This window comes from Physcomitrium patens, chromosome 17, assembly GCF_059467195.1.
Source record: "Physcomitrium patens ecotype Gransden chromosome 17, ASM5946719v1, whole genome shotgun sequence".
In the NCBI taxonomy this organism is placed as follows: Eukaryota; Viridiplantae; Streptophyta; class Bryopsida; order Funariales; family Funariaceae; genus Physcomitrium; species Physcomitrium patens.
In genome coordinates, this window is record NC_143426.1 from 14,857,698 (window position 1) to 14,870,565 (window position 12,868).

At 42.0% G+C, this 12,868-nt stretch overlaps 3 protein-coding genes across 8 annotated transcripts; 1 reads left to right on the top strand and 2 right to left on the bottom strand.

Annotated features, from left to right (window-relative positions):
* Positions 1 to 203: 203 nt before the first annotated feature.
* On the top strand, positions 204 to 3,243 carry LOC112294037 (short integuments 2, mitochondrial). Of its 6 annotated transcripts, none has more exons than XM_024544132.2 (9): positions 218 to 357; positions 646 to 862; positions 1,275 to 1,379; positions 1,600 to 1,677; positions 1,845 to 1,989; positions 2,145 to 2,215; positions 2,312 to 2,408; positions 2,565 to 2,671; positions 2,934 to 3,243. In XM_024544132.2, the coding sequence occupies exons 2-9, from the start codon at positions 713 to 715 to the stop codon at positions 3,195 to 3,197; spliced, it is 1,017 nt and encodes a 338-aa protein (XP_024399900.1). In that variant the 5' UTR covers positions 218 to 357; positions 646 to 712; the 3' UTR covers positions 3,198 to 3,243. The 6 variants fall into 6 exon arrangements, with proteins under 6 accessions (XP_024399896.1, XP_024399900.1, XP_024399901.1 ...); XM_024544133.3 differs by having other exon boundaries at positions 220 to 354; XM_024544130.3 differs by having other exon boundaries at positions 249 to 384.
* Positions 3,244 to 3,382: 139 nt separating this feature from the next.
* On the bottom strand, positions 3,383 to 6,431 carry LOC112294034 (uncharacterized protein At4g15970). Its single transcript, XM_024544126.3, has 4 exons — positions 5,773 to 6,431; positions 5,150 to 5,641; positions 4,569 to 4,877; positions 3,383 to 4,241 (listed from the first exon to the last, which is right to left on the bottom strand). Exons 1-4 carry the CDS (start codon positions 5,938 to 5,940, stop codon positions 3,972 to 3,974), a joined length of 1,239 nt encoding a protein of 412 aa, XP_024399894.1. The 5' UTR covers positions 5,941 to 6,431; the 3' UTR covers positions 3,383 to 3,971.
* Positions 6,432 to 8,525: 2,094 nt separating this feature from the next.
* On the bottom strand, positions 8,526 to 11,501 carry LOC112294039 (V-type proton ATPase subunit E3-like). The gene is made up of 6 exons (XM_090243908.1): positions 11,363 to 11,501; positions 10,940 to 11,040; positions 10,453 to 10,612; positions 10,097 to 10,290; positions 9,451 to 9,550; positions 8,526 to 8,903 (listed from the first exon to the last, which is right to left on the bottom strand). The coding sequence occupies exons 1-3, from the start codon at positions 11,387 to 11,389 to the stop codon at positions 10,477 to 10,479; spliced, it is 264 nt and encodes an 87-aa protein (XP_090100034.1). The 5' UTR covers positions 11,390 to 11,501; the 3' UTR covers positions 8,526 to 8,903; positions 9,451 to 9,550; positions 10,097 to 10,290; positions 10,453 to 10,476.
* Between the last annotated feature and the right edge of the window lie 1,367 nt (positions 11,502 to 12,868).

A 12,868-nucleotide genomic window follows, 5' to 3' on the forward strand; every position in this document is an offset into this window, starting at 1 on the left:
GTTACATGATTGTAATAAATGTTGATAATTTAACTTCCCTCTCTTTAAAGTTGGTTTAGTGGCAAAGTAAAACCTTTTACTTTAACTTTCCTGCAACTAGTAAATGGTCGAGAAACGGTAGATTTTGGGACCTTGAAAGTAGGAACCCCGTTCACACCGTGATAAAACGCTAACCCTACTCTCTTTGATTTTAGGGTTCAGTCATGGTTCTGGGTTTAAGGAATTGGGTTGATTGCTTTCAGTCGTCCATCGGCTTGAAAATCTTCACATCCGCAGTACAATCGTGTCGAATGAGACGATTCGAGTGTTCTCCTTTTGTTGTTGACCCAGTATTCTACTACAAACTTTCTGCAGGTGGTGAGGATCTTGCTGAAGAGCACAAATGTAATGACATTCAGGGCTTGTGTGTCACGGGTTTTTCCACTCTCGAGTCGGTGGATGTGTCGACCCAGTTGAGCAGTCGATGGTTGCGCTCCTGATTCTCTGATTATGTTGAGTTGGAATGCAATTTTAGAAGTGTAGTGCATGTATTTTAATTTTTGTAGGATAACTTCATGTTTCCAGGAATATGGGTTCTGTTTGTTTGGTGCAAATCACGCGCTCTTGCGTATGCTTCACTGGTGAGAAGTGGGGGTCCTTGTGCAGGACGAGCCGATGATTGTGTTGTAAATGAGTAGGTTTGTGGAGAGAGTATGATGTAGAATTTTGAGCCATGTCGAAGAAAGGATTGTTTGGGCTGGCGAGCAAGGCCGGGGATGTTGCCGCCATTAATTGGTATCCGGGGCACATGGCCTCGGCCACTAAGGCCATTCGCGAGAGGATTAAAGTGGTAGACCTGGTGGTCGAGGTTCGCGATGCTCGGGTTTGTCATCATTCCTTTCTTATTTCACCAAGCATACTTCTTGAAACCCCTTCATGCTACTGTCAAGGAGAATAATGCCGTGGCGACTCAATGGGACTCAAATTCCTCTGACGGAGGTGGCAGTGCTTGTCAAGGACTGTAGAAAAGCACTGGCGTTGAGCTCATGGACAAAGGCATGATTCTTGTAGTACCCAGGTTGTATTAATGGCGGTTCCGAGGAAATTTTGCGGTCTATAGCTAATTTCCTTCGTCAGATCCCTTCCGTGTAGTTGGATGATTTCAGTGTTACCACCTTGCTTCATGATTCGTAGGTTACGTGCAACTTTATGGTAAAATTTCTGTCTGGTGGTAAGTGGTGTGAAAACATGTTTTCTGAGCTTAGCTGATTATTTTTGCTTACGTGGGATTTCAGATACCGTTATCATCGGCCAATTCAGAATTCCAAGACCTTTTGGAGCGCAAGAAACGTTTGATTGTTTGTAACAAAATGGATCTTGCTAACCCCAATATGACACTTGTAAGTGCTGGTAGTTTTCTTCGTTTGATGTTCTCCTTCTGTGTTGCAGTTCATCTGTGTAGAGCTTAGTCTTCACGCGGTTACTCGCATGCCATAGTATTTGATCACTTCTGGTTTTTTACTTAGTTGGTTGAGTTACTAATTATGTTGCAAATGAAAGAAGTATGTGTAAATTGCAACTTATTGTGAGTGTCAATGCGGTGTGTGAACTGGATTGCAGAAGTGGGAATCACACTTTCAAAAACTCAACCAGCGCCTCGTGTTTGTAAACGCTCATCAGACGAAATCGGTTAGGAAGGTACATAAAGGATTTTTTGGGATAACTTGGCCGAAGATGCATCAAACTCTCTTAGGTTTCCAAAGTTGTTCAGATATTTTGAGCTATGGCTTCATCAGTATAGCAGTAATTAGTGTAAACGTCGTATGAACTTTATGCATATAGGTCGTGTTTTTGTTTTTGAACAGATGCTGGAAGTCGCGTGGGACTTACTGAGGGAGAAGTTAGCAAAGGAGCCAACTTTGCTTTTGATGATTGTGGGCATTCCAAATGTGGGAAAATCTGCTCTCATAAACACCTTATTTCGGCATGCGCATGCGATAGCCAAATCAGGTACCATAGCCAGCATGTTCTGAAAGTTCCTGTTGGTGTTTTCGCTTTCCCTTCACACCCTCTATCTTTCCAGCTTGGATCATTCATCTTTATGTTATACATACGTTCTTACTTATTTCATTTGTGGTTTAGTACTCACTACTATTTTCATTTAGAGCAGGAGCACTTGAAGAAAGCCAAAGTTGGACCTCTACCAGGTGTTACCCAGCATATTTCTGGGTTTAAGGTACCCGCCGAGTTCTACTCTTTGGTGACATCGTGTGTGCACATACGATTAAAGAGTAACCTCATGATGCTCAGGGTTTTATGTGGTTTTTCACAGATCGGAGAAAAGCCAAGCGTCTATGTCTTGGACACTCCTGGTGTTCTTGTTCCAAATATTGATAACATTGATACGGGATTAAAACTTGCCCTAACAGGTAACTTTTCTTGTGATTCTTTTGTCAAATGTGGAGTTATAACCCAGCAATATAGGAGTCTACAAGTTGCATCTCACGGTGAATTATTTCAATAGCAGTATGCTTTTGGAAATAAAGGTTACTTAGCACGAATTTCTTTTATTGTCGTCGTATCAGGAGCTGTGAAAGACTCAGTGGTAGGGGAGGAGCGGGTGGCCCGATACCTACTGTCGGTCTTGAATGCTCGCTCTAGTCACTTGCGATGGACACCTGAATTGTCTCAGGTATTTGCCTCCTGCAATCATTCTGATGTGTGTGTGTGTATGTGTGTGTGTATATATATATATATATATATATATATATATACGCAAATCTGGAGTACAATACACCCCGCAGATGAAAAAGATAATTTTTGTATCATTTTGTATGAGGTGGAAGTTACTCCAGTGGTAAGAGGTTTGCGACAATAATAATTTTTGTAACCTAGTTCGACCTGATTCTGCTCATCTAACGCAGTTTTTTTCTGGGCTATGATTCATTTGCCAGGCTGAATGTGATACATCTGAGATTGGTGCAAATGTGCGAAATGTCATCGCACAAACTTGCTTGAAGTTTGATGGAAATCTGGAGGATAAAGATGACATGGAGAGTTTGGTCGACGAACAAATGATTACGATTCGCAGAATCTTCAAAGTTCCTTCTGAGGTCGGAGACGACGGTTGGATAAGGGTCTCCAAGCAACTTCTTAAATTGTTTAGAACTGGACGACTTGGTCGGTTCACATTAGATCCTGTTCCTGTAATGACCTAAAACTTTGAAGTTTGAAATCGAATGATTACGAAACTTTGCACTATCAGTCACTGGATTGCATAAAAGTGCCATTAAAATCCTAGTTCTTGCATTCGCTGCAGAACCGAGACAGAGGTTTTAGATTTTTTTTTGTCAGTTTCAAGTACCCAGCATGGAGAACATGTATAGTCCCCTGTGTGGTAAGATGATTGAAATATGCCACAGCTGCTGACTCTGCATAATTACGAACTGAAAGTACATGTGCAGATGTTTGGAGAGAGTTGAATGACCCGTTACATTTCCATACCTAAGTACACAGACAGGTCCTGATGGGAATTAGGGATTGCACACATTTAATAACAGAGGCTATCGTATGGCTGCCCTACCGAAGGGCTTGTGCCTTCAAATAATCATGTCCGCACTTTCGATAAAAACTACCAAAGAGGCTGCGAACACTGCCTGATCGGAGATAGAAGTAAAGCAACAATCTTCACAGTAAAGGGACAGGGTCAAGATTTGGAGCATTAGGGTAACTAACTGATGAACCTTAACCTCAACAAATATGATAATCACTATGTACAAAAGTGGCGGTCAATTGAGAGCACCCACAACGTCGAACAAACAAAGAATAAACAGCTTTGCACATTCTGTCTCCTTTGGTTTGCTGACGTTTCTAATCGACGATTGGTAGTGGTTATCTCCAACGTTTTACAATAATCTTAGTTGCTAACAACCTCACCCAACATCAGATAATAAAATTACAAGATGGCTGAAGATTTACCCTTCTGAGATTTTTCACCTTTTTCCCGCGAGTTGATTATTCGATCCTTGACCTTTCGTTTCTCTCCAGGGTGGACTATTCCTCTTCCGTCTTGGAGGTGATCTCATGGAATACCGGCAAGCAGCTGGAACATTCCATATCTTAGTCCCTGGTGTGTTTATGGAAGCAAGAGGGCGTCTGCCCTCCCAATCCATTAACGCCTGGCGCAGGTCCTCAATTTTGTTGTCCATGCCCACGCAGCAATTTGCATGCATAGTGACAACTTTTGACATGTTCTTGCTTATCTGTTACAAAAGGTATTTTATCTAGTATTATAACCATCTGATGCTGAATTTATATCACTCGGCAATGACGAGATGAAGGAGTTTTAATGGGTCTGTACAACAGAGTAACTTCAAATGCTGCACCTAGCTAATCAGTATACCTACTCAAATCTGCCGAGCCAATTTACCTCAAGTTCGTCAATCTGAAAACTGATCAAGCCAATCGAAGTGAATCCTAGTACCATTCAAAAGGTACTGCAATTGGGCGCTCGGGAATGCTATGTTTTCCAAAGAGATAATTTAGCACTGTTTAATCAAGATGAATAAAAATGAGTTAATTGAAAGTACCTCACAAAAACCTGAGAACCTTTCCGTTTCTAAGAACCGAATCTTAACGTTGTATGTAGCAATTTCATTACGTTTGAGCATCACTTTGAGGACCGACTGTTCATCAATGGATGGATTCTCCTCTCCTCCTTGGCACCAATGCCTGTACATCGCAATGGTACGGTTGTTGGATCGGGTGTACTGGTACCCACAGTTGGGCCTATTGTAAAACGAATACGGATTGCCCCTGTACTTGTCAGAGGAGATTTGAAAATCTGTGTTGTTCGCAAAATGGTCGAATGGATTCCTAAACCATAATATGTCTGCATCCTGAATGAAGAGTAAAAAAAATCTTTGAGCTAATCACAGATTCAATCTAAACTTTCAGGTTACGTGAAAAAAAGAACTTTGTTTAGAATTCAAGGCTCTCATCTTCATCATAGTGTTGCATATGGCTGCTACGAACTAGATAAACAGTATCTGAGCAGCCCAAATGATGAGACTCTTGGGGTAATTAGAATCTGGTCATGACCACGATGTTTGCATAGTTACCAAACCATCCGGAATACAAATGTACAGATGGACGTGCAGCAGTGACTTACAGTGAAGACGAAGTTGTAGCCCATCTCCAAGATGGTGCGCAGCAAACTCATGCGGCGCCACATCATCTTGAGAAAATCTTCCGTCATGTAACGCTTCCTGCTGGTAAAGTCCACCCCCTCTGTACGCAGCATGAAGCAGTGGTGGTGTAACTCTCGGCACCGCTCCAGGGATCGATGGTCAAGGGCAACGATCACCAAGTGGTTCAGGAGGAACTGGGTGTTCTCCCCCTTGTGGAAACTCTCCAAAAAGGTGTCGATCATGGCGTCTTTCGCAGCCCACGCCTGATTCAATGTGGTTACAATCACTGTCTTGTCTGCAGTTGCAACGCTCGATAGCATAGCTTCCAAGCCATCGAAAGAGGAACTTGCCGATTCGGGAACGGTCGACTTATTCAGAACATTTGACAGGGCTTTGTCAGGGTGAGATTTCGAGAGAGTGGAGTTGAGTACCGCTGTCAGATTGTTAATGGTTGTCTCAGCTGACGAAATTCTCTGGTACATGCAGCAAAAAAGCATGTCAAACATCGTGAGGTGTGTGGGGACAAGAACATGATCAATACTATCTGCGCACAAGTCAAATCAGCAAGCTGAACATGGCGGATTAAAAGGGCTAGTAATCTTGCCTGCTCCGGCACCGATTTAGATGCATCTGAATTGTTGGGAAATTTGACAGAAGGAAAAGCTCTGCAAAGAAGCTGGTCCACCGGGTTCGTGAAGGACATGAAGAGGTAAGGCAGGACCAAGAGTGTGGCAACCACAGCCACCACCGACACGGTCTTTCTGAACCTCATTGTTTCCTCAAAGACGATTTCTCGTCAATCTGAACTCAATCACAACCCAACTCCTGTAACTCGTTCTTCAACTAGTCTCACCATCGCTAAGCTGGTGTTAAGTCACCTCTCATCAATTTGCACCAACTTCTAGACGTAGCTCGTCCATCATTGTTGTGCTACAGTTCGAGGTGCGCTCGGTTCGATAGTACGTCACAATCAGGGTAAAGTTCCCTCCCTAACAGTGCATGCGATGCAACTGAGGTCAAGGATTGATGCGCAAGACTAACACCCGCTCATTCGGGTAGGTCCTTCGTCCAACTATCACCATCTCTTGCACTCAACGTGCGCCACTTTGACACGGAAATCGAAGGAGCTGTCTCAAAGTTCCAGCCTCCTAGTAGATCTTGCTTTTCGTGTCCCAGTGGCTCCATAATTCGGATTGACAGCATCTTTATCATGCAAGATGAAACCTAGTTGATGCTAAGATCCAATGCTTAACACCCATCAAAATTCAGGAATAACTGTTAAAATGGCAAGGACTAAATCACCACTCTGAGTGCTCATCGAGCAGAAGCAAGAATTGGGGATATTCTTGAAGCGAGATTTCCTAGTTGTCGTTTAAAATCAATTGTCTTCTAGATAAAGTCAAGTGGCGTTGAAACTGCCAAGTTTATAACCATCTAGTAAGCCAATATTACAGTCTCAAGTGCGTAGTCAACATGTCATGAGAGGTTGTTGTGTGTTCTGTTCTTTTTGATGGATTGCCGAGGGTCCAAGTTTCTTCATTCAGCTTTTGCAATTTCGGGAGAAAAATTTATAAGAAAGGAGAAATTGTTGACCCAGCAGAAGGCCACAAATACAAAAGTACAACCATACTACTGTTGGAAAACTTTGCCACCTACTAGTTTCTGCATGTGTGACAAGCGTCGCAGTCTAGAAAATCAATCCTAGAAATCTCCTATTATGTATCCACGCACAGCGAATGCAGCAGAACAATTAAAGCTAACTAAATCACCTTCTCTTTCTCTCTCCTTCTACTTCTTTACAAAAAGTTATGCATTTATCTATTTAAAGAATACCTGAGGATACTGTGGAGAATCAGGTCGATCAACTAAACAAATAGTTGTCAGCCCGAGGTGGCGATGAAATTGCTTTTAATATCTCATGTGTGACTTTGACAACACAAATGGTTTTACTCTTTACATTTTTTATTTTTAGATTTTTTTTATAGACTGAATCATTCTCTTCGTGTACCCTACCATCTCATCACAGTGAGTTTTTTGGGTGGTTCACGTAAGGTTAAGACCATCGTCCTCCTATTGTGATGGAGACCACCTGGCACAAGGCTCTGTTCACTACACCACCGAAGTACGGCGTTGCTAAAAGCTCTTCTCAAGCAAGCTTCACGATGCCCGTCCACGACAGGGCTCTCTGGTTATGACAGTTCACCCAATTGTTTTTTGAAAGAATCGTCTTTAGGGAAAGCAGACAAAGAAGGTAAGATGCTTTACCGAAATACATTTGTTTCAGTCTAAAATATCGTTGCTTGCTATACATGTATCACATGTTTTTCTTAAACCTGTAAACAATTAACTAAACAACTTGAATAAGACTGAGTATACATTCTTGAGTAACTTAAGTGTGCTGATTCAAAATGTTTATATATCATTTAAGTAACAAACCTGAGTTGCTGTTTATCATAGGAAAGTTAATTGGATGTGAAATCTATATAACTAACACTTGAAACAGATTGAAATGTAGATTAAAATGTTTTAAACCTCATGTTTGTTATATTCCTCATATATTCAAAAATGCAGAAATACAACTCAAAAAGTTAACACACATGAAATTGTGGAAGTGACACAGGGATTGACCATAACTGCAATCAGGAGGCAATTTTTACGTGTAAAGAGTTATTTTGGACTCTATTTCTTAACTAAAAACTATCTTGTAATACCGCAGAAAGCACCAGTATTGGTCTTTCTCTTACAAATTACAGACGTTCTTCCATTTTTCGATTTGTATATCGTAAGTTACCCATACTATCTTCAAAGGTGGGTGAGTTCTATATAACTGACTCAGTAATGTTCTGAAACATTCCATGGTGTCCTTGAGAAACCTCACAATCAAGCATTGTACCATGTCAGCTTAAAGTGGAAAAAAAGGAAATAAAAAAAAAAGGAAGAAAGAAGGGCCTACACACTGTACACCAGGTGACAGTATTTTCTCTGTTTAATGTTTAACACCAAACAATCATGTGGTGTGTAGCACATAAATAAGCTCTTTGTAGGTGATGTATTTCTCGAATTGTTTGATTTTCTAGCAGGTGTTCCAAAACTAGTGCAGAACTCAAAGAAGTCCCAAATCTCTCTGTGTGTATCTCTCTCGCATATATACATATATATATATATATAGATATGTGTGTGTGTGTGTTTTTGTGTCAGTGCGTGGGTTGCAATTCTCTTTTCTGCGCAAAATAAGTTTTAAAACCAGAGAAAGAAGCTATCCATCTACAGAACTCCCAAACAGATGCGACGTCTGAACCACTAAAATAGACTTAAAAACACGATTGACTCGTACAAGCAGGTATTTTGAAGCGTAAATACAGTGCAAACAGCCCACACACCATGTTTTTAAAACAATTTGAACAAAGACATGTCCAGTATCGATCATCCCAAGTACACGATTCAACCCCAACAAGGGAGGGCTAGTGCCTCAGATACCCCAGTTAAATGTTTGCCTATTTTCAGAAAATCACAGGTGATAAGAAACTGCGACACAGGTTGATGCTCAAGAAACCAGTATCGATTTCACTCACCATTCTATTATTTCAAATACCAAGGTCTCTATGAAATGGTCACATGGAGACACTCAACTGGAACATTTGCAGCGTCTTGGTAAAAGCGGAGGAAAATGTTTAATGGGTCGTCTAAATCCTAAGCACCTGCTTGACCACCTGACGGGAAAAGCCGCTCCCGGATCTGAGCATAACAGCAACCGATATGGCACTCGATAATTAAGATACAATTTCTCAAACCCCACATCAAAACAAATTAAGTGGATAATGAATAAATCGATGAACAAATCAATGAGTAAATCTCGAAAACAGATTCCAACTTGAAATACAGGTAGTTTAAATGATATCAAAAAAATTCAAGTCAATACGTTCTGCTCAATAATGCAAAACTACTGACAAGAAGAAAAAGATCTACAACAAAAGTAAACATATGCCTGTTGATATTGGTTAGAGGGTTCATTATATTTTTAAAAGCTACTTCATACCAACTTACACTAAGAATAAGTGATGCGTTGATTTATTCGCATAGTACTAGGTTACAGGCACCTATTTTTTGTGTAGTCGGTAGCAAAACTATTCAGACTTGTTAAATATTGTGGCATGCATACGGCTGACCATTGCTCCCAATTGCCAAGTAGCACAACACATGGTCGCTACACATCAACGCATGTAAAAAGCAAGCAAGCGTTCCAGAAGCATATCGACCCCTCCAGAGCCGTTCAGACTTTTACCTCAGGCAATTGTTGCTTGAACACAACTTCCAAGCGGGCGTCTAAAGTGTTCTCCAAAACAATGCGCCCGTCCTTTGTAGCCAATACCACTCCCCCAGTGCTGTAGTCACAGAATCTTATTAGAAACCAGCCATGAGATAGCACACCTCACATTACGTTGCCTAAAATACAAGGAGAATGCATTGCCATCTGTAGATAACAAAGAATATAAGCCATACAGAGAGAAGCAAATGGGAACAATAAATTTCCAACAAAAAAGAGCTCGATTCGAGCAACCTAAACAGGAAGTAGAACTAAACCATCCATAACCTGTCCTCAAATACAAAGCTCATCCCTGAAAAAGAAATGTTGTGCACAAAAAATCATACACGACAACTGCATGATTCCTGCTTTGCAAATGTAGTGACATATCACCTCCAAAATTTTGAACCACAACCATTCACATTGCGCCGACATGCAACCTCCTGAAAGCCTCTAATACCCATGACTACAGTTACCTTCTGAAGCATACGTTTCTGAAACAATGTTCTGGTGTATAGATAGTTGAAAAAATACCGCACTCCCAAGTACTAAGCCAAGTAATTGCAGCTTGAATTTGTACCACACCACGAAGCTGAAAGTAGGACGAAAGAAAGGGTGTAAATACCATGATGAACCATGGTTCGACGATCCTGGTGGCCCTGGAAGAAAATGCTCGTCGTCCACAAACACCTCCGGCACAGCAACATTCAGTTTCTCTGCGTACGCCTGCTTCCCTGATTCAATCACCGACTGCACTATTTCGAGATCTTGCTCACGGCATCGTAGCTGGGTTGACTGCTCCTTCAGCCTCAACAATCCCTGAACAACAACGTACCACCTTCTTCAGCATATATCACGCTGAAAAGGCTGCATCCTAAATACCACTCATAGAATGCACATAAAAGACATCTTAAAAAGAAATACTATTGGCTGTCTTTGTGCCGAAACTAGCTGAATCTTCGAGCCCCAAGATCTGAATACCTGGATGATGAGCGCTTCCAGGAGTTAGGGATAGTCCTCATTGCCGTTCGACCCAACCTTCTGCAGCTGCTTCTCAGCCGCTTCTTTCATCTTGCGAACCAAGTCATCTTGAGCTTGCAGCAACTTCAGCCGGGAAGCATTCAATTGGCTAGAGTACTCACTACGAAAAAATTGAAAGGCAAAGATAAATGAGGAATCATTAATTGCTACTACTGAGCTTGACTGAGCATCTGGTTAATGGTTGGTTCTTGCTTAAAAATATTGTTACTAACAAGAAGTCATTCATGACAGCAAACTACTACACATGATTTCCTAAAATTTCGTAACTATGATGATAGATGTCAATAGTTTCTGAGTCTCCGCATTCACAGCACTAGCAAGTCCAACTATCCTGGAATATAACTGCCTCCTCATTTTAGGTCATGCGCAATTACTCTGATGCACCCAGAAGTCGGTCATATCGCAAACTGCAGTAGTAGACGATTACATTTTACGGCGAACTTCCACTTGCTTCTCCTTGCGCTCGAACTCCTGTCGAATCTTTTTCTTTTCAGCTTCCACAATCTGTAGCTTCTCAATGTTGAATTCCTGCGATTGACCCCATCGACATGCTTAAAACCGTTGTGCTAACAAGATCATGTAATGTAGAGAGGAGAGAGGAGATCGAAGATTTTCATCCAGCATTTGTCAGATCAAACACACAGCCTGGTAGAGCCAGAAAGTGAATTTCACGGACATGAAGTAAAAGGGTGAATTTCACGAACAATGCAGGAGGATGCAACAAGTATGGCGAAGTGGCAAAAGACAGAGATAATGAGCATGCAGCACAAGAATTCCAATAAATAGGCTTTGGTTAAATTCAACAAGGGCACAAGCCACGATCCAATTCAGATCCAAGGGTCTTAAAGACCTGCTTCGAGACCTCCATGTCATTCATCTTGCTCAACCCTACTGAATCCCCAAACTAAGCTCCAAACCGTACCCCAAAGTCGCAATGGTGCGCACGGAGGGTTCGTCAAGCAATGTCGACGCCTTCTCCCAGAACTTCGGCCACCAAATCCTAGTCCGGGGACAAAAAACAGCAGCAAAAGTCTAGATCGGAACACCAAGAGATCGCGATCGAGTTGTACACTGGACGGAATCTAGGGAACGCACACCTCAGGGTGCAAATTTCTCACAATTTGTGACTATCTAGGTCACCCAGTTCCAGTTTATCACTGACAACGAAGGCTTCGTGTTTCTTTCGGTGCTTTTGTGCATCACTGAGCAGTGGTTATAGGACCCACGCGCGCATGGGTGGTTCTGGCCCCGCGCGCATGGGACCTGTGCAGGGCTGGACAGCGAAGCTGCCAGAGTGGTGAACCCATCCACCCATGCATGCTGAGTCGCGGCCGCACCGCCACTCTTCACCATGTCACCGCGGCGGCGTGGGGGAGTCCAAGAATCGTCGCTGCCTCGCAGTCAGCTCCCTGCTCATACAGTCACTAATATAGTCCCCCTCTTCCGACTCTTCGCGAGGCCGGGCATTGTGAGTGCAAAATCTCACGCGTGGTGTGATGCCGTTCCTAACTGCATCACTGGGGTATCAGCTTGGGGTGAACCCACGGGACGTTCACGCTGCGTGGAAGTAGACGCTGCCATCTCCTTGCGATCGGTTCTGTTGTAGCGGTGATCCCATCGATTGCCAAGCTCCGCGCGCCATGGGTCTTCTTACAGCGTGCGTATGTACCCGGCTCTGGGTGGTATTCGCAAGCAATGAGTGAGTAGGGAGTTCGAAGTTTTTTCTAGACTGCAGCAGGTGGACACTTATCTATGCTTCTAGCTTTTACAAGTAAAGTTGAAACTTCACGCATGTAATCATGGAGAGGAATTCGAGTCGTGGACAATAATTGTGTCAATGATCACATACTAAGTGGTATGAGCACAATCTCTCTTTCAGCTAGAGTCGGAGAATTTAGTAGCCATGTTGGTTTGAGGAGGGCAAAGAGGAGGGCAGAGTTTTCACATTTGTTGTGTCATAATTGAGACATTATTCCAATGTCTTCATTTAATAAAAATCGTGCCAAATGTGATAATTAGTGAATACTTCTCCGTTCTTTCTTTATGCGCTTTGCCCACCAGTAATAATACATTACATAATACTCTCATGATGGATAGATGGATGGATGGATGGATGGGGGAATATAGATATAGATATATACATATATATATATATATATATATATATATGTGTGTGTGTGTGTGTGTGTTCATATTTACACGTTTCATTTTATTTCATGAAAAGTTGTTACTCACTTACGATATAATTGATTTTGTTTGTTTGATTTGTTCTTCTGGAGGATTGATAAATGACATTTCTGTATTCTAATGAACCTAGTACAAGTTATACAAAGAGGATAAAGACTAACTCTTCAAT

Bases quoted from the DNA above. Each gene is read 5' to 3' on its own strand.
- LOC112294037 (XM_024544128.3), top strand. From the start codon at position 713: ATGTCGAAGAAAGGATTGTTTGGGCTGGCGAGCAAGGCCGGGGATGTT. The intron at 1,678-1,844 runs GTACATAAAGGA...GTTTTTGAACAG, and splicing joins AGACGAAATCGGTTAGGAAG to ATGCTGGAAGTCGCGTGGGA. The intron at 2,672-2,933 runs GTATTTGCCTCC...TTCATTTGCCAG, and splicing joins GGACACCTGAATTGTCTCAG to GCTGAATGTGATACATCTGA.
- LOC112294039 (XM_090243908.1), bottom strand. From the start codon at position 11,389: ATGAATGACATGGAGGTCTCGAAGCAG. The intron at 11,041-11,362 runs GTCTTTAAGACC...GGTCAATCGCAG, and splicing joins ACATGGAGGTCTCGAAGCAG to GAATTCAACATTGAGAAGCT. The intron at 10,613-10,939 runs GTAATCGTCTAC...ATTTTTTCGTAG, and splicing joins GTGGAAGTTCGCCGTAAAAT to TGAGTACTCTAGCCAATTGA.
- LOC112294034 (XM_024544126.3), bottom strand. From the start codon at position 5,940: ATGAGGTTCAGAAAGACCGTGTCGGTGGTGGCTGTGGTTGCCACACTC. The intron at 5,642-5,772 runs GCAAGATTACTA...TGCATGTACCAG, and splicing joins CTAAATCGGTGCCGGAGCAG to AGAATTTCGTCAGCTGAGAC. The intron at 4,878-5,149 runs GTAAGTCACTGC...CTCTTCATTCAG, and splicing joins GCTACAACTTCGTCTTCACT to GATGCAGACATATTATGGTT.